Genomic DNA, 22,246 nt, shown 5'->3' on the forward strand with positions numbered 1-22,246 from the left:
CATGTAGTGTTGAGCAGGAACATGCGTCTCCATTTAGATTGTAGAATTTTGAGTTTTTATTTTTTATTTTTTTTATTTGTAGCGTGTTTGTTTCATGGGTTTCAATCAGAATTTAAATTTTTGTAAAAAAAAAAAAAAAAAATACTATGAAATAAAAAGATTTGAATTGTGATTCAAACCTATGAACCTAATGGAATATTAAACTTTCTCAAAGTTTTCAGTTAAATAGAGTATGTTTGTGCCCTACTTCATAACAAAAACTTATAGTTATGTGTCAGTTCAATACAAAATTACCTCTTGAAATTTTTTTACTGGATCTCACCAGAAATTTTTCTTATTTTCCACCCAGTTCGCAAATTTTGCAACCTATACAAAATTAATGTTTTACCTTTTACTCTTAATTGCTTCAATTTGATAGTTCATGAGTATAACGCGTTGATATCACACTTATTCAGGGGTGACATTCTCTGCGGGAAGTTCTTTGCCTTGGGTTTTGGACATTTTTCTAGCGAATCAGACACCAATCTGAAAAATTAATAGCGGGAAGGTATTCCTTTCGCCAAGAGCTTCAATTTGGTACTCGCCTCCCCTGACAACGCTATTTTCAACACCAGTCAACGGCAGTCTAATTTAGTTTTTAAATATTTAATATATTGTCTCATTAATTATATAATAACAAATGAATTTCATTTTAATTTTTAATTTTTAATTACTTAATATAAATTAAATAATCTTCTAATAAAATTATTAAACGTATTTTTAAAAATAATTTATATTTAATGTTTAAAATATTTTTATTTTTATTTTTATATAAAAAATAAAATTATTTTAGAACGGATTTGAAAAGCGCCCATTGTCTTTTTATCCACTTCATTCAGATGTGACGATTTCTGCTGGTGAAATTGGGCAATATGCTAGAATGACTATCCAACAAAATAAAATTAACAAAATGACATTTTCATTTTTTATGAAGAATGACCACCTAATTATTCTTTATAAAAAATAATCATTTTACAAATAAAAATTTTTAAAAAGTTATTTTACTAATAAAACTTTTCTATTTAGTTATTTTGCAAAGCCCTCGAAGTTTCACTTGCTCTTGTTAGCCGGCCCGTGTTTATGTCTCTTGGGCCCATAAATGGGTCTATGACGATTAAAGGATTCCAGCTATAGTCCAATCAAAGCCCAATTCATGTAAAAAATATCCAAATGTAAACGGGTTACGTGGCTGCCTCTGCCTGCATTCAGCGCCGTTTTGTAAAACTGAGACGTTATGCCGTGGCAGTCTGGCAACTAGCATAATAAGATGACAAGATGAATTTATGTTTTTTTATTGTTTTTTTAAGTAATGTTTTTGATTAATTTGATGAGACTTTATCTAGTTTTTTTTTTAAATATTGATATTTTTTTATTTTTTAATTATTACATATGTATCTAAATCTATTTATTTTATATATTTTTAAAATTTAGTATGATTTTAATAAGATTTAACGATTGAAAAAATAAAAAATACTAATACTTTTAATAAGAAAAAAGTATCAGACAAACTCTCTAAGGTCTCATTTAATTCGTAAATTTAAATTAAAAATATGATTTTATATAAATTTTTTTTACTATAGTAACAAAAATTAAATATAACAAAAATTAAATATAATTTTTTATGATAATTTTTAATTATAATAAATTTAAATTAATAAAATGAACGATGTCTCAATACGCGCCGAACCAAAATATTGGCCGGCAATAGTTGTTCCTACTTTTTTAAAGCCTACTTTTGTTTTCGGCCGGAAACTGAACCGGAGTGAATGGGTTGGCAACTCCAATTCATCTCTCATTAGTGATTACAGAGAGTTGAATGTGTTCTTCGTCCCAAGTCCAAGAGTTTAATGGATTGGACTTCGGAGCTTGGGTCAGTTGCTAGATGGCCTGACCCAAATTGTACGCCATACGAGTTCAAATAAATTCATTGTTTCGTTTTTTTATAAATTTTTGTTGAGATGGCATTCTGACCCATGGGTCCGTGGGTACACGCCCCTAATAAAACGGGTATGGAGAATACTATAGATATTTGGTTCACAAATTCAGAATCATTTTTAGTTTACGTATGTTTTTTTTATAGAGAAAACAGTGTAGCGAGCCACTAATAAATAAACATTAGAGTAACCACTTAATCACACCAAAGAATCTCCATTTTTTTCAATGTTGCATGGATTTTTAGAACTCTTAATAGGTAAATAGGTATGATATGAGAATTGCTCCTCCAATGGGGATTTCCTGACCCTAACCCTAACTCTGACCACGTCTTAAATTAGGTGGGTAAGGAGAAAAAAAAATCAAACGAAAAAACAGATTTGAGTTTTTATTTAAAGTTGTTCAGATACAATATTAACAGGGGTATTTTTAATATTATGAAAAGTGTAGTGTTAGTCTATGAATGCATGTCATATGGGACGTTTTAACTTGATTTGCATAACAAAAGGAATGTTGTAGCATTTCTAAAAATGCATGGTGGGACACAACACTTTGTTGAAACTAATAATAATGAAATAAGAAAATAAAAGAAAAGAGAGAAGAATATAGAGATTTGATATTAAGGGTTACTATGAATGAAACTCCATATAAATAGACATTACAACTAAATGATTAGTTAAGTTTCCCAAAATTAAAATCAAGAAATTTTATAATATGAAATGAATACAAATAAAGTCAAAATACTAATAAAGGTAACAATATTTTCTCAAGTAAAAACTCTATATGGAATATTTTTGTAATCAACAATTTTCTAAACCCATCTTTTTCATAGAAACTCTCATTACTTCTTTAAGTTATTCTTTAAATGTTCATTATCAAATATATAGTGTTATAGGCGAAACCTTATGCTTATATAATGACCTTTCTATTATCACCTTTACTATATGACAAAGCATGGAGTGAGCGAATATCCTGAGATGAAGCATTATGGTCGCTTCTAATCTTTACCTCTAAATTCAGACAAAATTTATGAAGCAAACTTATTAAGTCAAAGATTGAAAAAGATTTTAGATACAACTTATAACTTGTAAGCGTCGGTGGTGGACATTAATTTACAAATAAGAGTTTGGATATAAATTACCTTCAATGGGTACAAAAGAAATTTCAATAGCGCCACTCCGTGCTTGAATAGTGTTGTAACTCATTTGTATAATGATATTCTTGATATTTATTTGAGAATTGGAAAACTGAAGAGTTAGTTTTTTTTTTTTTTTTCAAGCTTTTAGTATAGACAAAATATCACCTTTAGTATAAATGGGTTAGTATTTTAATTGAGCTATTAAAATTGTTAGATTTTAGTCCCACTAATGTTTATGGACTTAATAAAATTGAATATTTTAAACAAAATAGTAGACATTTTAAGATTTAAAGTTTTATGAGTAGACATTTATGTAAATAACCCTTTTATTTTCTAAAATCTAATGATTGGTCAAATAAAATGTAGAGATCTGTTACTACTGGTATACTGGTATACTTGCTTAGCAACTGTCTAACAGGGCAATGAGTATCTTTCAAAAATCATTTTCTGATTTACCCAAAGCTTGGTCAACATTAGACATTCCTTATGCACTAATCTATTATATTTTTCAATTGAAATATAAAAGCCTAAATATGAGAAAAATATAGAGGGAGAATCGTATATAAATAAATTAAATAATTCAGTGTAAGATTGATAAGGCATGTGTCCACCACTATTTTTATGAAAATAATTAATAAAAGTTTGTCCACCGTCTAAATATCAAACGAACCAGGGTCAAGTTCATAAATTCAGAAAAATAGAGGAGCATTTGGAAAAAAAATAATAAGCGAAACGTATTTCAATGGCAAAATGACTCGCTTTCCCAAAATTTGATAAAAAGGACGGAAAAATACTTTCTTGACGCGCAGAAGGGCGTCTTCCAAGAAACACACTCATCGAAGCCGTTTAATCTTTCTAATGGAGAGGCGTGTCAATAAAAACCTTGCAAGTAGAGCGACGCGCCAACAGCGACGAGTTTGTGAATATTGGTTCTGATTTCTGAACTCCATAGAAAGAAATTATTCAAAAATATTTGCAGAAACAAATTTCGTATAAAATCTATTTTTTTCCCCTTCTCACCATCTTTTTTTCAGACAAATAATTTTCGTTTTCGATCCCTCCGAGTTTTCCCTCTCTTTTCGCAGCGTTTGGAGGGAAAAAGCACCTCCAAAAACCCAAAACCCAAACTCTCTGCTTTGACTGGTAATGTTTTCGTTTCTTCGAGCTTCGCTTCTGACTTTCCATGGTGTTTTCTCACTCAATTCCTGAACTAATTCACTGTGTGGTTATCTTGACTTCAGCTTTTCTGATACTCCTTTTCCAGAGCTCGATTTTCGGCTCAGGTAAGGGTTTTAGAGTTTCGAGTTTGTTTTCGTTGAGCTTTTGTTGAAGCTTTTCGGCTATGGTGTTCTCGTTATCATGGTCTAGTTTAGGGTTATGGTGAGGAGATTTTGAGAAATTTTTGCTTTTTGAGAAATTTATGGGTTTTGTTGCATTAAACTCTCTTAGTTTCGCGATTAAAGGATGATTTAGTGCTTCAGAATTAAAGTCGTTTTGGTAATTTGTGGATCACTACTATTATTATTATGGCTCCGAATGCTTCTGCTTTTGGTTTTCAAAGATGGTGATTACGGCGTAGGGTTTGGTTTTCTAGGGTTTAAAGTTTGCTACTCGGTGTTTGGTAATTGCGCGAATATTGCTTGTTGCGTAGTCAAATTATTCGAGAACCCTTTTGTTGTTTTGATTAAGCTGGGTATTTGAGTTAATTAGTGGCAATAATGATTTTTAGGTGGAATTTAGTTTATAATGAGATTGCTATATCACGCGTACACTACATTTTCTCTCTTCTTGAAGATTGTTATAGTTTTGGGCATATTTAGACTCTGTAGTTATCAATAGTGGCTAATATGGACTTTATATGTGAGCTTTAAAATTGCTTATGTTAATGTCGGTACTTAGAAAATAACTACTGTTTTTTGATCTCTAGTGCAGTCTTGAACTGCTGCTTGTTAGTCCCTCTGAAGATTAGCGTGTTCTTCTGAAAGAAATGCAAACCAAGAAAAAGGGTTCTGGAAGAGCAGCTGCTCGAGAGAATGCTGGATCAAGGGTTTCGAGGGCTTCGAAGAAAACAACACATGTGAAAGAACCGGAGAAGAAAGTTACTGACCTGATTACATCTTCAGCTAGAAAGCAGAATCTTGGTAGGTTATCAAACAACTCATCTGTGGTAATTTGTATGTGTTCGAGACAGATTAGAGATTGAATAATGTGTACCAAGAGGTTCTATCTTTGTCATTAGCATCAATATTTAAGCTTTATTGACATCCAGTCTTCCATTACTTTTAGTTTGTCCTGCTCCGACATTAGGTCCTTGTAGATGATTTATTTGTTGGTTTTTGAGGCAGTTGTTATGAGAATACACCCTCCAAAGAGAATCTAAAACTCTTACCTTTAAAATCTTTATGTACCATTTAAAATAAAAGTATGCCACTCCTGTTAAGTTACTTTAATTGTTCCCTTACCCATGATATTTTCAGCTGGCACTTTGCTAAAGAAGAACGGGCAACATGCTACAGAGACAAATTTGGATAACAAATGTAACTTGGTGCGTGATGAGATTTCTGATGCCTGTTTGGGTCATGATGGAAATCATGATGATTCCATGGATTATAAGGTAACTGACTTTCAATACCATGAGTATGCAAGTGCAGGCTCACTTATGTGGTGATGTATGTGTTGGAAACCACACTCAGTTCTTGGTGTCTGTTGTGCAACAGTATGACAGAGCTTCTTTATCTATTGCAGGCTTGCAGTGATGAAACGGCTGATCACGTGCTGGAAAATATATTCTCTCCTACCTTTCATATAGCTAAACACGCTGATGGGGAAACAACCACTGAAGGTAGAATAAACTTGGTTTTTTGTGAATTGTGATCATGTAATTGTGTGCTTATTCTTTCCTTTTGTTTTGTTTTGTTAATGTTTTGTTTTATCATATATAGATGGTTGCCATAGATGCATCCCTTGCGATTTGGCATGGGATTAGATGCAAAAATTCTTTGTGATCACTGTATGCTTATGGTAGGTACCCATGATGTCAATCCTTACTGTAATGCAGATGTAGAGGGAGCAACTCTTTCGTCTGAAGTTTCAGCTATATATCTTGCCATGAAAAATTCCAAGTTAGAATGTGTCGATGAACATGGCCAAGATCCTATGTCAACTGATGGTTATGCAGAGGATGGTGACTATGAGGAATTTGATGACTTTGATCCGTATTTGTTCATAAAGAACTTACCTGATTTGTCATCAGTCGTTCCAACTTTTCGGCCCATGTTGCTGCCAAAACAGACACGGAGTTGCCCTCCTACTACTCTCGTTTTGGACTTAGATGGTGAGAACAATGAACTAATTGTTGGCAACATGTGATAATATTCATATTAGCTTCATGTAATTCTAACTAGAGTATTTCGAATGTTTCTGGTTCCCTCGTGAACTGTTGGTTTCACCCGATAGTAAGATTGGCACCAGTATGAGCATATCCATACCTAAATATTGGCATTCTGATGGCTAATTAGTTTAAAGTTCATATTTAATACCAAATCATCTTTTTCTTTTCTAGTATCCCTTCTTTTTGATAGAATTGTCAAATGTTCTTTGTACTTATGTTTGTATCTGGAGTACCATTGATTTTGCAGAAACGCTGGTGCACTCCACACTTGAACCTTGTGATGATGCACACTTCACATTTCCTGTAAATTTTAACCTTCAGGAGCACACAGTCTATGTCCGGTGCCGTCCTCATCTCAGAGATTTCTTGGAGAGAGTTTCGAGTCTCTTTGAGATTATTATATTTACAGCTAGTCAAAGTATTTATGCAGAGCAGCTTCTGAATGTGCTTGACCCAAAAAGGAAGATATTTCGCCATCGTGTTTATCGTGATTCTTGCGTTTTTGTGGAGGGGAATTATCTCAAGGATTTGTCAATTCTCGGTCGTGATTTAGCACGTGTTATCATAATCGACAACTCTCCACAGGTGCCATCCCTCATCCGCACTTTCCTTACACCTAAAAGAATAACGAATAAATTACCATGGAGAGATTTTAAACGTGAAAGCATTTGGTTAATGTTTTTCATTCCGGACCAGTAGTCATAACTGCATGTGGTTGAAGGAAGCTATTTCTTGTTGCTTTTGGTAGTTCCATAGCGATAGTTTTCTTACAATATCAAGCTCTTGTAGCATCGTTGGTTGTAGTGGATGTCCTGTTGCTTTTCTATACTGTTTGATAAGGTGTAATGGGACTTGTAAGAACCTATTCTTTTTCTCTGAAAATTCATAAGTTAGATGATGGTGCAACTTTGTTGTTTTGTCTCTGATGAGAAACAATGCAAACTTAAAAAAAAAAAAATCTTGGTCTATGTTTTAGAGAAATAAAATTGGTTTCCTTTGACGAAAATGTTTAAATATCCAGAAAAATTTTAATTATCAGAACTGTAGAAATTTAACAAATGGGTCTTTCTTTCAGGCGTTTGGATTCCAGGTGGACAATGGAATACCAATTGAAAGCTGGTTTGACAATCCTTCAGATAGAGAATTGCTTTTATTGCTTCCATTTTTGGAGAGCTTGGTTGGAGTTGAAGATGTTCGACCACTTATCGCGAGGAAGTTCAACCTCCAGAAGAGAATATCTGCTGCTGTTTATCCTCTAAATTCATTCAATTAGAGCTGATCCTTTCTAAAGCTAAACTTTCTATGTGAAAGACCAGTTTAGAGCCAGATGTCTGGGGTTTCCCCTGTACTTTAGACATTTACTTTTGGGGGCTCCACTTTGTTGTGAAATTATGCTGTTTCAACTGAAGAATAGGAAGGAAGACTGAGTTAGGATCAAAGGGTATTTACCATTTGTCAGCAACTGGTACTTCCCATACAAGGAAGATGCATAAGCGCTTGCGTCTTTGATAGTTGATCAATTAGAAATAAAACCCAAATAATTTAAAGGATTGTTTGCATCATATTCATACCATTTGTTGCAAGTGATGAAATTATTCCTTTGCTCAAGCTAGATTTTTAATTTTATTTTTATTTTTTTCAAAGTTTTGTGCTTATGGATCGCACACAAGACTTATTTTTAATTGTAGGATCGCATACTATACTAGAGTAGTTTACAAGGTGGGCGCACAAATGTCAAGTAATAACAAGACCACGTAATCTTTTTTCATTTTTGAATATTTGCAAAGAACACCAAGCTCTAATGTGGGCCGATTTTATTTTGAGACAATAAACTTGTGCATGTTCAGAAAGCGTGTGAATTATGGTTTCAATTGGTTTTTAGGTTTAAATGGTGTGAGAAAACACTGCAGAAGAAAAGTCTGAATTGTGTTTTAAAACGCTACTTAAAGCTTTTTTTACAAATAAAAGTTGTTTTGCTTGTAATTAGACAATTTAAGCTTAGTAAAGGATATGTTTTGCGGTCTCTTTCCAATTTTTTCCTATTAAAAAGTTAGTTGGAGATGTAAATCTTTGATTAACGACGGCAAATTAACAGTCATTAAAATAAAATACTAATAAAAAAACGATGCCAAATTAACCGAGCAGAAGGAACCCACAACTTACTCGAAAAAAAAGAAAAGAAAATGAAAATAAAAGAAGCCTGCATCACGTGATGCCGTTGAGAGTGGTGGGTCCCCGAGTATAACAGAAACGAGCTTGGCTTGGCTTCCATTGCCTGAGATTATTCCTTACTCTTCCATTGCAATTTGAACCAAAACCAAAATGTTCCTACTTTTCAGTTAAATTACGAGAATGCCATCTAGAGGCTAGCGAAGCGTCTCTCCCAAGCTGCTCTATTTAACCGCGGTCTATAAATATCCTCAACACTTCCTCTCCCGCCATATTCCTCATTTGTTTCCTTCGTTTCGAGTTTTTGAAAAACAAACTTTCAGAGCGCCCTCTCTCTCTCTCTCTCTAAAATTCTCTGAGATTCCTGAAACAATGGTGAGCAACCGACGCTCTCCGATTGATCCTTGCTACTTCATCGTCGCCGTAGTCGTCTTCTGCACTTTCCGATCGCTCATTTCTTCCTTGATTTCTCATTGATGTTATTGCTTTCTTCAGGTCGTCGCACAGAAGGTGAAGGAAGCAGAAATCACCGAGCAAGACTCGCTTCTTCTGGTTATTGACTTTCACTCACTCTTTTCTTTCTATTTGGTCGCTTTTCGTGAAAATTTGATCCGTTTCGTGTTGTTTTCAATTCTCATTTGGAATTTCTCGGAACTATTACCACATGAATTGCGCGAAAAAGTTTGAATCCGAAGATCTGTACCTTTTATTCAATTTTGAAATGGATCTAGCTTGATTTGAAGTAGAAACGTTGTCGGAAACGTTTTTAGATTTGATCAGCTACGAGATTTTGTGAAATTCGAATTTGAGCTTTTAATGAAATATTTCGGTTTGCTGCTAATATAAGCGTAACTTCTAAACTTGATAAATTAAGGCTTTCACGGAATAGTTTGATGATTTCCTGGAATTCAAGCTTACTGTTGGCTTTCATGAAGGTTTGCTCTGTTCCATAACATTTAGAGAGTTGTGGCCTTTGCCGATCGCAATGCATCATGTAATTTTTGTTTAGAGACGGCTAAAATTTTCATGTGCACCGTCGCATCTGTAGATCTTTAAATTTTTTCTAGTTTCTAGTAATCAATCACTTGTAAAGTATATTGACTATGGCTATCTTATTTAACTTGCTCTGAGTTTAGACGAGGAACCTGCTTCGAATCGCTATATTCAACATCAGCTACATCAGAGGCCTTTTTCCGGAGAAGTATTTCAATGATAAATCCGTTACTGCTTTAGGTAGGATTATTTTTAATTTGACATTTCCTTCTAGTTTTTGTCATTGTTTAGGAATCAGGAGCTTATTCTCTTTGAACTCAAAATTGTCAACAGATATGAAGATTAAGAAGCTTATGCCAATGGATGCAGAGTCTCGTAGACTTATTGATTGGATGGAGAAAGGTTCAAAGCATCGAGCCAATTTCAATTTTGATTAGATCGTAGTTTGTAATATATATTATGTCGTATGTTTTCATATATGCATTACGTTTATTTTGCAGGTGTCTACGATGCATTACAGAAGAAGTATCTGAAGACGCTCTTGTTCTGCGTCTGTGAAGCAGTTGATGGACCAATGATTGAGGAATATGCATGTAAGTTTTTTTCAAAAACTCTCTCATTCTTGCTTCCTTTGCGCATGAGACTAGATGCTAATACTAATGTAAATGCCGTCAGGTTCGTAGGACGGACGAACTTACTTTTAATAGTTGAAGTTCCATGGATTATTAAGTAGCCAGTCATGGCAATATACTTTAGTCAAAGAACTGTTTCTTTGATAAATGCTAGTTAGACACAGTAAAACCATGTTTTTTTAAGGTCATTTCAGAGAGTTGATCTATTTGGATGTGCTTCGCCTGCAGTTTCTTTCAATTACTCAGGATCTGACAGCCAGGAGGTCATGATGAATATCAACCGTAGTGGAAACAAGAAACAAGGTGGAACATTCAAGTGCAGCTCTACAGAAGAAATCACTCCCAACCAGATGAGGTTAATTCGATTCCTAAGTTGTATGATATTTTGTTCTCATTCTGTTCCTGTTTGGCTCCGATCTCTAATTTCGTTGAGGAACGTTGATTATTAGGAGCGCTGCTTGTAAGATGGTCCGGACTCTGGTTCAGCTCATGAGAACTCTGGATAAGATGCCTGAAGAAGTAAGTTTGAAATATGCTCTAAGTATTTATTGATACTGTTAGATTTCAGAAGAAGTTGGGAATTTCACTCACTATGTGAATGCTCCGCAAAGTGTCGTCTATATTGGTATTTTAGCAATTTCACATGCTTGCTCATCCATAATTTTTGTTGCTGTTTCAGAGAACCATACTTATGAAATTACTCTACTATGATGATGTGACAGTACGTTCTTCCCCATTTACCTTTTTAGACAGCTACAAAGAAAGGAGAAAGGCTTATAACAGTTATTTGATGATGCAGCCAGCGGATTACGAGCCACCATTTTTCAGAGGCTGCACAGAGGAGGAAGCTCACAATGCATGGACCAAAAATCCTTTGAAAATGGAGGTTGGGCATGTAAATAGCAAGCATTTTGTGTTGGCACTTAAGGTAAGGATTGGGACCACTTAGGAATCTATTGAAACCAAATCTGTGGTGCATACTACATAATCAAGATTAAGCTGTATGTTTTCAACTTTTCATTCAGGTGAAAAGTGTGCTTGATCCTTGTGAGGATGAAAATGAAGATATTCAGGATGATGAAGAAGAAGGGAGCGTAGAAGGAGATTCTGCACAAAGGGCTGATTATTCTGACTCAGACAGTGAGGTGAACTATTGATTTACTTGACTCTTCAGTTGTATGTTTTTGTGTGAAATTGAATTATACAAACTTGATGACACTTGTTTGACTTTCAGTTTAACCATTCACAAGAGGATCGATATATAGTTGCTCCAGTAGGTACGTATTACATGAAACACCTTCTTTTCTCTGTGGGGATTATTGCTTCTTTTTTATTTTTTATTTTTTGAAAAAGCGTTACTGCATTTTCCCATTCATATATTTTACAAATTGTTGCTAAAAGTAACAAGAGTTTTATGGACAGATACGCGCCGGCAGCAAGATGATGCCGCAGTTGAGGAAGGTATTTGAACAACTTACAAAAGCTCAAGTTTGCATAGAAAGTCTTTTAAGCATAATGAGCTTATTGTTGAACTTGAATATTGAGCTTATTGTTGAGTTTTTTTTAACATCTTATTTTTACCCTTTATTCTCTGATTTTTATTTCTGGAGATGGCTTTCCTAGGATATTAACCGATTAACTTGTCTGATATTGTTTCATGACGACGTCAGGTCATTGTTCAAATGACTTTATTCTCTGTTGCGCAGATGATACGCAGGACCCCATGGAAGATGAGCAACAATTGACCCGAGTCACGGACTGGATAAGTTGCCGTCACCTCGACACTGTTGAACTTACTGATGTTCTATCAAATTTTCCAGACATCTCAATGGTAAAGTTACGACTGTTTTATTTGTCTTTTGAACAAGCGGTTGAAAAATATAGTTAGTGCTACACGCGAGCTGATTGCATAATAAATTCCAGCAGTTTCTTATCTTTATTTCTCATTTTACTGTCTGTTAACGCTCTTCTGCATTGTCGTTTGCAGGCTCTGACTGAAGGTAAGTAAACCTAAAATCTATACTCGTGTCTGGTTGTTCTTTTCTGGAGAGATTTTTATGATTTTCTGGTTTAAACTTATTTTATTTCAGAAATTATGGATAAGCTTGTTAAAGAAGGTGTCCTATCAAAAACAGGAGCTGACACTTATGTGATCAACAAGCAGAAGGTTGCTCAATTTTATTTCACTTTTTTTTTTCAAATTTGACCTGTGTAGCTTCTTAGCTCATTCTCCTCTTTCTTTCGGCAGCAACAGAGTCAGGCAACTGATTTTGAGTTCAATTTGGTGAAAAAAGAAATCGATGATCAAGCTGGTGATAAAGCTTTGCTCGATGATGATTTTATGTACATGAAGGTGATTACAGTTCCTGTCTTTATGTTTGTATTCATCTGAAGTTCAACACTCATAATACCCATATAAAAGTTCAGGATCTTATCATTATAATCATTTGTGCTGTGGTCATTGGCCTATAATCCAGTTGTTTGTATTACCTACTTTCTTTATGTGGTCTACAAAGCAGGATCTTAAGATGTGTATATTAGCTATTAATTGACGGTAATAAATTTTTTTACTATTTTTGCTCATCATATCATGGGTTCTTTCGTATAGACGTCTTGTGCTTGTGTTTTTCTTCCTTTTCTTGTTGTCAGACCAGTTATTGAATATGTTTTATAACATTATCTTTACTCCATTATCCAATTACAGGCTCTGTATTATGCTCTTCCGATGAATTATGTGACGATTGCGAAACTTCAAAACAAGATTGAAGAACCAGTGAATCAGAATACCGTTCGGAAGATGATTGATAAAATGACTCGGGAAGGTTTTGTTGAAGCAAAAAGCAACAGAAGGCTGGGTACGCATACTTGCAGCTAAACCTTTTGACTTCCAAATACTAATGAATGAGAATTGGATTATGGTTAACTTATTTATATTAATGATCTTTTATATCCTAGGAAAACGTGTGATCCGTTCTGTCATGACTGAGAAAAAGCTAATTGAAGTCAAGAAAGCGTTGAATAAAGATGCTATGGTAATTAACTGTAATCTTTGTTCTTATTGTACAATGCGTGTGTTTGTATCCTCCTGAAGTACCGGCTATTAATTTTTTAAAAATGTAACAGGATGTGGACACCAATGAACCACAAAGCAAGTCAAGTCATTTAGCTAGCCAAGCTCTGGGTACGGAATCAAAAGCATTAAAAAAATCTTAAATGTTTTGTGTGCGTGCGTGTGTGTGTGTATGTATATGTTAACACTAATAGTTAGAGACTGCTCTTTCGATTATCAGGAAGCAACCACAGGGATTTTTCCACATGCGGTCTCCTCCACTCCATTGGCTCAGATCTCACTCGGATGAAAGTGAGATCTGATTTCGACCAGATCTCCAAAGAAAAGGAGCCTGGAAACACTACTCCGACAAGCAGGGCGCAGGCAAGTGCTGTCATGACTCATGAGCTTCTCTACCCGTATTCTCTTTCTTTGTTGATCATCTATGTTAATTGTATAATGCATCGTTTATGGACACTGACAGTTTCTTTGTTCTGGAATTTAGCAGCATCCAGTAGTCTCCCGAGAGAGTTTTGCGGCCGCAAATGGGAACACAAAGGGCTGTGAAGAGGTGGACGGGATTCTGTGTACTAGGTCGAGCCAAGCTGACAAGCGAACCAGAAAAACAAGCACGGTATGCTTTTGACCATCTTCTCTCATTGGAATTGCCTAAAATAACTTGGCAGTTTGTATGAAGCGCACAAAACTGTAAAAAGGCCGTGTTTATAAAAAATGATACAATGGGGCTTTTGGGACTTTAATATCTTTTTATTGCAGGTCAAGGAGCCTATCCTTCAGTACTTGAAGCGCCAGAAATCGCAAGCCCCCTCAGATGTCTCGGGACCATCATGACACGTGAACACTTTTTCTTCCATTCCTTTCCATTCTTCCTTTTCCACTTAATAATATTGTGGAATTCAAAGGAGAAATTTTATAATGTAGCTTATAAAAGCTGTAGCGATTTCACGTTCTGGGGATGATTCGTGTTATGTACTTGCGCCATACGAGGCTCCATGTTAAATACATAGGAATATATTACATCTATCTTGTGAACAACTGAATGAAGAGTACTAGGTAGGACTATGTTAGTAGCTGGAGTACGTACTGCCCTTTTCGGGTTATAAGAATGTCCTTGTTTATATTTTGGGGTGATTCCCTGCTTGCGCATAAAATCGTTGAAAGTATATTTCTAGTTTCAAAGAATTTTATGTCGACTCTGCAATAAATATGATGTACGAAAATTTTCATCGAAAAACGACATGAAATCGTGTCTGAAGACTTCGCTGGAGAACTTTTTACGAATTAATGTTTCAAACAGTACCAAGCTTATTAACTAGCTCGGAGTAGATGGTTGTTTTGTCGTTGATAAAAACCGAATGAATTTGGCAGGACTTATAGATAGGATTGGCAAATTCTCAGCAATAACGAATTATGCATTGGCATGGCATGATCGATGATGATGATGGCCAATGGTAATATTTGAGGTTTGTGCTTGCTGGATTTTTCTCGCCGTAATTGAGTCATAATAACAGTTCTTTAAATGGTTTCTCTCACACAAACATTTTTCTTTTTCCTTTTGATCATCACACTGAAGCAAATTGCCCGAGTAACATAATTCTAACAATGTCGACCTACGAACTATGATAATGATATATCCGTTTTTCAAGTCTTAAAAGTTAGCCGAATGTTATTACAAATAATCGCTAAAATTAAACAGGTTTGAGAGGACTACGTTGCTTAATTAAGAATTAGTGGGATGTTATTTTAAGTTTAAGAACCTTATTGTTTGAGTAAAAATGTAAGTATGGAATTTGGAATAAGCTATAAATTATGCCAGTCAGGGCAATATGAAAAGCTTAAGGAAGTATATAGTCTAACTTTTAGTTATAGAAATTAATAGGTCATAACTTGTCAAGTTATAGTTCATTACCAGATAAGTTATGGATAAACTTGTTAAGTTATGGTTCATAGCCAGACAAGTTATGGACGAAAACAGTAATTTAGCCTGTTTATTAACATATGTAAACTATTGACCTATTAATTTTAATTCATCTCAAATCTTAATCTATTTTCCTCTTTCTTTCAAAAAAAAAAAAAAAAAAAAGGAGAGAACTGGAAGGCCAAATGAGGTACGGAAAAGCACTCTTATTTGGCCATCCTCCTAGGTCCCAGACAGGAAAAGGATCTATAAATTGTAAGATTTTTGACGAACAACCGCAGTACAAGGTTCGACTTTGGTCTTCGCGTCACTGACTGCCACGTGTCCTTCGGGGTGACGTTTACCGGCACCTAGAGAACTCCGCCAAGTAGGTCCCACTGGCCCACATCCATGAACCCATGCAAAAGGAAGAGTACGCTGGCTAACGAGGCCCGGGTTTGAGATTGCTTTAATTTTTAAATTTACTTTTATAATTTTTTTTTGTCAATCATTTTCGGAAAAAACAATCTCTTGCTTGCTGTGTAATAGAACTGCATTTATTTATTTATTTGCCCTTTATAATTGAATTGCATTCAAGTTGTTAGCCAAAAGTCCATTCATTTTACTTTTAGAATTATTTTCTCAAATAAGTTATTGTCCATAATTCGGCAACAAACCAAAAACAGTTCTAGAATCAATTACAAACTTTCTTAAAGAGAAAAAAAAAAAAAATTAAACCTTGGGGCCATTATGAAATTCAACATCATATCCACCGTAGATCACAAAAATGCCACTGCATCAACTTTTCGTATAAATGAAACCCTGCATCTGCAACTCCTTGATATTTCATTTCAGGTTGGAACGTTTCAAAGAAAGCTGAATTATAAACAAACGCAGATAGTGATCAGTAATTAATCCATAGTCGACCAACACAATGACCGACCTCAAGGTATGTGATCACTATTCTCTCCGCCAGTTTTTCATATTTTTTTTTCCTTTTCTTAGCTTGTGCCTTAGGAGACAGACACAAGTAGTGCCAACGTTAATTAAGGTAAGTCATTCCCTCTCCATATGTTTTGCCATAAACTTTTTTCTTTGCCTGTCTTCTTCTTGTTTATCGGTTTGGATATTAGTACCTTAAGCAGTTCTCTCTTTTATTATTTATTTATTTTTAAAATTAACCTACATGCATATAAATATATATTGAATATGGCAATTTTCTTGAAACAATTCAAGAATAATAATTATAATTTTATTATGTCGTAATTATCATAATGTTTTTTCACGTTTTATGCACTACGTAATCAACTACTAATCAATATTATGATGATTTTAATTTTGGCTATTTGTAAAATATTCTAAATTTTCAAAATATTTCAACATGAGACCAATAAGATTAGGAAAATAGTAGAAAACAGGCCAATATGAAAAGCTTAAGAAAGTAAATAGGCAAATTTTTAGTTATAAAAATTAATAGGCCATAACTTGTCAAGTTATGGTTCATAACCAGATAAGTTATGGACAAACTTCTCAAGTTATGGTTCATAGTTAGACAAGTTATGAACAATTATGGACAATAACTTGTCAAGTTATAGTTTATAACCAGACAAGTTATGGACGAAAACAGTAATTTGACATATTTATTAACTTATGTAAACTATTGACCTATTAATCTTAATTCATCTCAAGTCTTGACATATTTTTATCTTTCTCCCGTAAGATTATGCTATATGTCCAACTGATCGTGCGTTATGAATCGTTTATTTATTTAGCTTCGACTGGGGTTGGGAGAGAGTGGCAGTAGTACTGCAAAACTCAAGCACCTGAATTTTGTGAGGGCCATGGTGATTCAGATGCTGACGTTCTGGTGGAATGTATACAACTCCACCAAGCTCAAGTCTGGTCCTTTGCAACCAATTTGGGGCGCGATCGAGATTATCATCACCACAATCTTTGGTCCAATCTATCACTTGGTTATGGAAATTCCCGACGATATCCTTGTTTTTCTGGACATGAAGGTATTAATCGGAAATTTTCATTGACTTTGGTTCTTTATTTCTTGATTTTATTGTTTTATTTTTTATTTTTCAAGTTAATGTAACGTTCTTTCTCTATCAATTCATGTCATGTACTTCTTCTCTCTCTCTCTCTCTCTTCCGTATATTGCTTTCTTGAAAGTTTGATTGAAAAATGTCCCCCAAGTACTCTAAAAGCCTCATGTTTTTCCTTTTTTTTTTTGTCAAAAAAGTTAAATGAAATAAAAGTAATTTTAACACCACTTTAAGTTAAAATATATTTCAAACAACCTAACAGATTCATTAAGTGAACGTTTAGTTCATAAGTTCATAGATTCAGAATTATGATTCAGAATTATTCTTGTTTTACGTGTATTTTTTGTGAAAGAAAAATATTATAGAAAACTATGAATCATGATTCAGAATCAAAGACGAATATAAGAAACAAACATCCCATAAGTGTTGAATATATGTTTGAAATCTTCTGGAAGATTAGGATTATGATTGAAAGGGAATTCTTTAGCCTATAAATAACTAACACATCAAGAAGCTACTTGTCTGTAGTTGAAAATAAAATTTGAAAGCAAGAAGAGGGGGTTTTTTTTTATGAGGCTAGTTGAGAATTAAAGAAATAGAAATATTGTTAGAGGAAAAGAAGAGGAATCAAATAAAGTCTACACACTTAGAATAAAAAAAAAAAATTAAAGTAGTAATCTAAAAATTAAGTGGTGTATAATCAAGAGAAAACAGATTAAATGAGGATAAATTGACAAAATTATAAAACATGAAGCATAAATTTAAAATTTAAAAAAAAAATGAGTAGGCGTACATGCCGTCACTCTTCAATGTGTAGAGTAGACAGTAGATCTGTCGCTGATGCTGGTTAATCGTCATCTTAGAATACATGATTGTACTATCATCTATAAAAGTAATTGTCCTTGATTTCTTCACTTACAAGCAAAAAGAAAGGGGCCTTTTTGATGTGGGCCCTTTTTGGTTTTGTTTTCATAATCGATTTTCATATTTCTCGAGGTAGCTGTTTTGAAACGAAAATAGCGTTTATTTGCTATGTAACTCCTATATGTTGGAAACAGTCTCATTTTTTAATAATGAAGAAAAAGATTACACCAAAGAGTCGTTTTCATTTCATTTTTCCTCTCTCATTTTCTAGGGCTTATCGACATTGTTATAATTAATAATTATTTATTTAAAAAATTAAGAAGTAAAAACTATTGATTAGTAATTAAATAGATAATTTAGTAACTAATTAACCATTATTTGTTATTAGTTAAACATATAAAGTTTTTACATATGCTTATTAATTACTTATATAGTAATTATCTTTTACTAATTATTATTAGTGGCTAATTATAATCTTAAATATATATCAATTATACTAATTAATAATTAGTATATTGATGATATATTAATTATTTATTAATGATTAATGATTATTTAAAATTATAATGGAAGATTAATAAGGATTTTATGTACTTAAAACATATTTTCAAAGACATAACCAAACACAGTTTCATTTTTCCTTTACTCAAAATAATATTTCAAAAAAACAACCAATATTTACCGTGTATATAATCAGCGGCAATCTATCTTTGCTCTGAAATTGGCATTTTCTGTCTTATCTAGAAAGAATTACATATTTTAAAGTTGGTAATTGAGTAGCCTTTTATAGGACATGGTTAGCGCACTAAGAATTTGTTTTGAATGAGGGAAATGTAATAGGAGGGAGAGGGGTGAGAGAATTAGTGAAAGCATTTTGATATCTATAGTGTTTGGTAGGAGAGAGAAGTAGAGGGAATGAATTGAGCAGGGAATTTCAAATCTTTTAAAGTCCCACAACTTTAATATCTTCAGACTTCAAATATGGAGTGATTAAAGGAGAGAATTCATACCAAACACAGTAAGAGAAAGTCTCTCTCATTTCTTCGTGTTTTTCTCAATTATATGCTTTTCTTTCCTTTTTATTTTCGTTCCCTCTTACCAAACAAAATGTAAATGATTGTGCTGCTTAGTTAGTTGGTTGTGATTACTTGCTAAATGGGAGCTCTTGGCCACTTTAGAATTTTATATCCTCTCCTCACATGTGCTTCAACTGAAAGAGGTTTTACTCTCAAGGATGAACAATCAACTATCACATTAGCAAGGTCCAGCATACATAACTAAACAACTCGTTTGATTATCGCAGTTGGAGGGTCACATTTACATGTTTCACAAGTATGCACCGGAATTTCTACAGAATATTGTCGGCAAAATCCATGATCTCAATGTGAAGGCCTTAGAGGTGCTACAGAAATTTATCGGCAATATTCACACACTGGGGCTACACGGCGCATTTATCAGCGCCTTATCGGATATAAAGAAGTTCTTCATCGGCGAGGTATGGGCTTTCTTGCAGTGGCTACGCAAGCAACCGATCATCCATTCGCTCGAAGTACATCTGTGGCCCTATCTTTTGCCCTTGCTTGTGGACTTTGGTGAGAGCTACAATAGTTTTGTCAAGTTTATGAGTAGCAAGGGCTTTCCAATTTTCAGACACTTGCCATTAGTTCCTGTGGAATTGTTAAAGGTTGCGTTGGAGTTACAAAGAGCAGCCCATGCACTAAACCCGTTTGATAAGGATAAAAATCTCCCTGCTCCTTCACTGCCTGTTCCTTCACTGCCTGCTCCTACACTGCCCGTTCCTTCACTGCCTGCTCCTACACTGCCTGTTCCTTCACTGCCTTCTCCTTCACTGCCAGTTCCTTCACTGCCCTCTCCTTCGCTGCCTTCATTCAATCTTCCAACACTGCCTATTCCACAGCTGCCTAACCCGCTCGATCAACAGAAGCAAAAAGAAGGTCTTCCTCCACTGCCTGTTCCAAACCTGCCTAATCCGCTCGATCACCAGAAGAAGAAAGAAAGTTCTCTCCTGAACCCGCTTGAGGCACTCAAGGAAAAAGATAACCCTGCGTTTATTTAAGGATGTTGAAGGAGTGGAGTGTTCCTCAAAACTGGTTTGCCACTCTTGCAGAGCCTACTACGAAAGCAATCTAATCGTATTTTATATTTTTGTTTTGTTTTTCTTTTCTTGTGTGTAAGTTGAATATCTGGACGGCTAGTGACTATGTAAATGATTTCTGTGCACTTAACTCTTTCGGGTATCTAAGTCGTGAATTGTTATGATCTTTCTTTTTTTTGCATTTTTTGGTTCCTGGGTACTCGCTGATATGCTAGTTTTCTAGAAGTCACGACTCCGTTTTATCTTTGGGTATACGGGGCTGGGTTTGGGAATTTTGTTTCGTATGGTTCGTTCTATTAGTCCTTACCCTTGTGAGCCCTAATACAAAGTGGAAGATTATGTGCTGCTCATAGGATACATACGAAGGTAAAAAAGAATATAGTAAATTGTAGTGGTACTATTATACACAAAATAAATAAATAAATAAATGCACTGCCAGTTTCTGATGTTTTTCTACATGTCGTACTTAGATTTAGACAAAAACAAAATAAAAAACAGTGGCCCTGTTTGTTTCTGTTTTTATTTTTATTTTTTTACGTTTTTCGAGGAGTAAAAATTGAAAATGGTTTGAAGATTGTGTTTGGAGCCCCATTTAATCAAAAACAAAACTGAAAACGTTTTTGGTCTTTCTCATAAAATTGCACAGTTTCTGAAAATGAAATTTACTCATTTTCGTTTTCCCATTTTCATTTTCTCCTCACTTTTTCCCGTACCACACCAATCTTGGCCTCTTCATCTTCATCGGCGTCTTCACCGACTCAACTCCGCAGACGGTGGTCGTTCACCGGAAGATATCTCCTCTCTCCTCCACTGACTTGTCCTCTTTCTCTCACTCTCACTTTCTCTATCCTCCCTCTCTCTCTTCTCTGACTCTTTCGATTATTATTTCCCCCCAGACTCTTACGGCGATTGAGAAAATGTCTTCAACAGCGAAGCTTCTTCCTTCACCACCTCCAGATTCAGCTCAATTCTCCAGTGCCGTGATTTTCTCTCTCCTTTTCCGGCTTGCCAAACGGTAATGTTTTTTTTTTTATTCTCTGTTTTGCTTTTGATTTCGTGGTTATTGATCGGAGTAGTTTGAGCTTTGAAGCATCGGATGAGATTGTGGTGAGTTTGACGTTTGAAGCTCGATTTCTGTTCGTGAAATGTGGAGATTGGAAATTGAAAGTGGCTGATCTCTTGCTTGTTTTTATTCTCTCTGGTTTTTTCTTTTTTGCTTTTTTGTTGCTCTGTTTTTTTTTCGATTGACGTGTATGTATATACTGTATTTGTATATATATATAATATATATATAATCCCCATTATTTTTCTATTTTATTAAATGTCTCAGTTAATCAGTAACTTTCTGGGTTTATTTCTAAATGTGCAGCTTTCCCTCTGGTACAAATCAAAATTGTGGACTCCTTCTGAATTCAACGGTCTCCAGAACCAACCCAGAAACCAATCCAGTATTTAAAAAAAAAAAGCCTCAAAATTTGCATATGTTAATGCTTTAGGATGGTAAATTTTCTGGTATATATATAGAAAAAACTCAAAATTTGCAATTCTATTTATATTTTAGGATGGTAATTTTTCTGATTTAAAGTAATGAAAACGTTTTTAAAAATTAAACCACCAAACACAATTTCAGTTTTTTTTAAATTGAAAACAATTTCAGAATAAAATTACCAAACGCATTTTCAGAAATGATTCCAAAATGAAAATAAAAACGTTTTTATTTTCATTTTCATACAAAAAATAAAAACATTTTAAAACCAATTCCAAACGCACCTAGTAATTTCTTACAAGCATTTTTCATGATCCAGTTTGAGGCATGGCTCAAAAAGTGCTTTTATTTGTGTCGATCACCTTTGCAAAAGCAATTCCTTACTTGCTTCTCAAACAATTGCAGAACTACACTGATTTTTGCGCAAATTACGTCAATTATGTACAGGTCACTTTTCAATTATCATAC

The 22,246-nt window shown here is 34.3% G+C and overlaps 3 protein-coding genes across 4 annotated transcripts; all 3 read left to right on the plus strand.

Moving 5' to 3' along the window:
- Positions 1-3,960: 3,960 nt before the first annotated feature.
- Positions 3,961-8,068, plus strand: LOC112090939 (CTD small phosphatase-like protein 2). 2 transcript variants are annotated; one of them, XM_024163408.1, is made up of 8 exons: positions 3,961-4,252; positions 4,351-4,392; positions 5,037-5,250; positions 5,587-5,723; positions 5,855-5,951; positions 6,168-6,443; positions 6,748-7,085; positions 7,576-8,068. In XM_024163408.1, exons 3-8 carry the CDS (start codon positions 5,097-5,099, stop codon positions 7,771-7,773), a joined length of 1,200 nt encoding a protein of 399 aa, XP_024019176.1. In that variant the 5' UTR covers positions 3,961-4,252; positions 4,351-4,392; positions 5,037-5,096; the 3' UTR covers positions 7,774-8,068. The 2 variants fall into 2 exon arrangements, with proteins under 2 accessions (XP_024019176.1, XP_024019173.1); XM_024163405.1 differs by having other exon boundaries at positions 3,962-4,252; positions 5,042-5,250.
- A 644-nt stretch (positions 8,069-8,712) lies between these two features.
- Positions 8,713-14,352, plus strand: LOC21385246 (meiosis-specific protein ASY1). The gene is made up of 22 exons (XM_024163394.1): positions 8,713-8,727; positions 9,165-9,221; positions 9,806-9,902; positions 9,996-10,064; positions 10,163-10,255; positions 10,523-10,649; positions 10,744-10,813; positions 10,974-11,015; positions 11,094-11,222; positions 11,320-11,439; positions 11,529-11,571; positions 11,717-11,755; positions 12,001-12,125; positions 12,282-12,294; positions 12,385-12,461; positions 12,555-12,647; positions 12,999-13,149; positions 13,250-13,326; positions 13,418-13,475; positions 13,585-13,727; positions 13,852-13,977; positions 14,121-14,352. Exons 1-22 carry the CDS (start codon positions 8,713-8,715, stop codon positions 14,193-14,195), a joined length of 1,839 nt encoding a protein of 612 aa, XP_024019162.1. The 3' UTR covers positions 14,196-14,352.
- Positions 14,353-16,034: 1,682 nt separating this feature from the next.
- Positions 16,035-20,453, plus strand: LOC21385247 (REF/SRPP-like protein At1g67360). Its single transcript, XM_024163421.1, has 3 exons — positions 16,035-16,210; positions 17,034-17,279; positions 19,480-20,453. Exons 1-3 carry the CDS (start codon positions 16,196-16,198, stop codon positions 20,251-20,253), a joined length of 1,035 nt encoding a protein of 344 aa, XP_024019189.1. The 5' UTR covers positions 16,035-16,195; the 3' UTR covers positions 20,254-20,453.
- Positions 20,454-22,246: the final 1,793 nt, after the last annotated feature.

The sequence above is a fragment of the Morus notabilis genome, unplaced genomic scaffold (genome assembly GCF_000414095.1).
Source record: "Morus notabilis unplaced genomic scaffold, ASM41409v2 Scaffold2777, whole genome shotgun sequence".
NCBI lineage: Eukaryota > Viridiplantae > Streptophyta > Magnoliopsida > Rosales > Moraceae > Morus > Morus notabilis.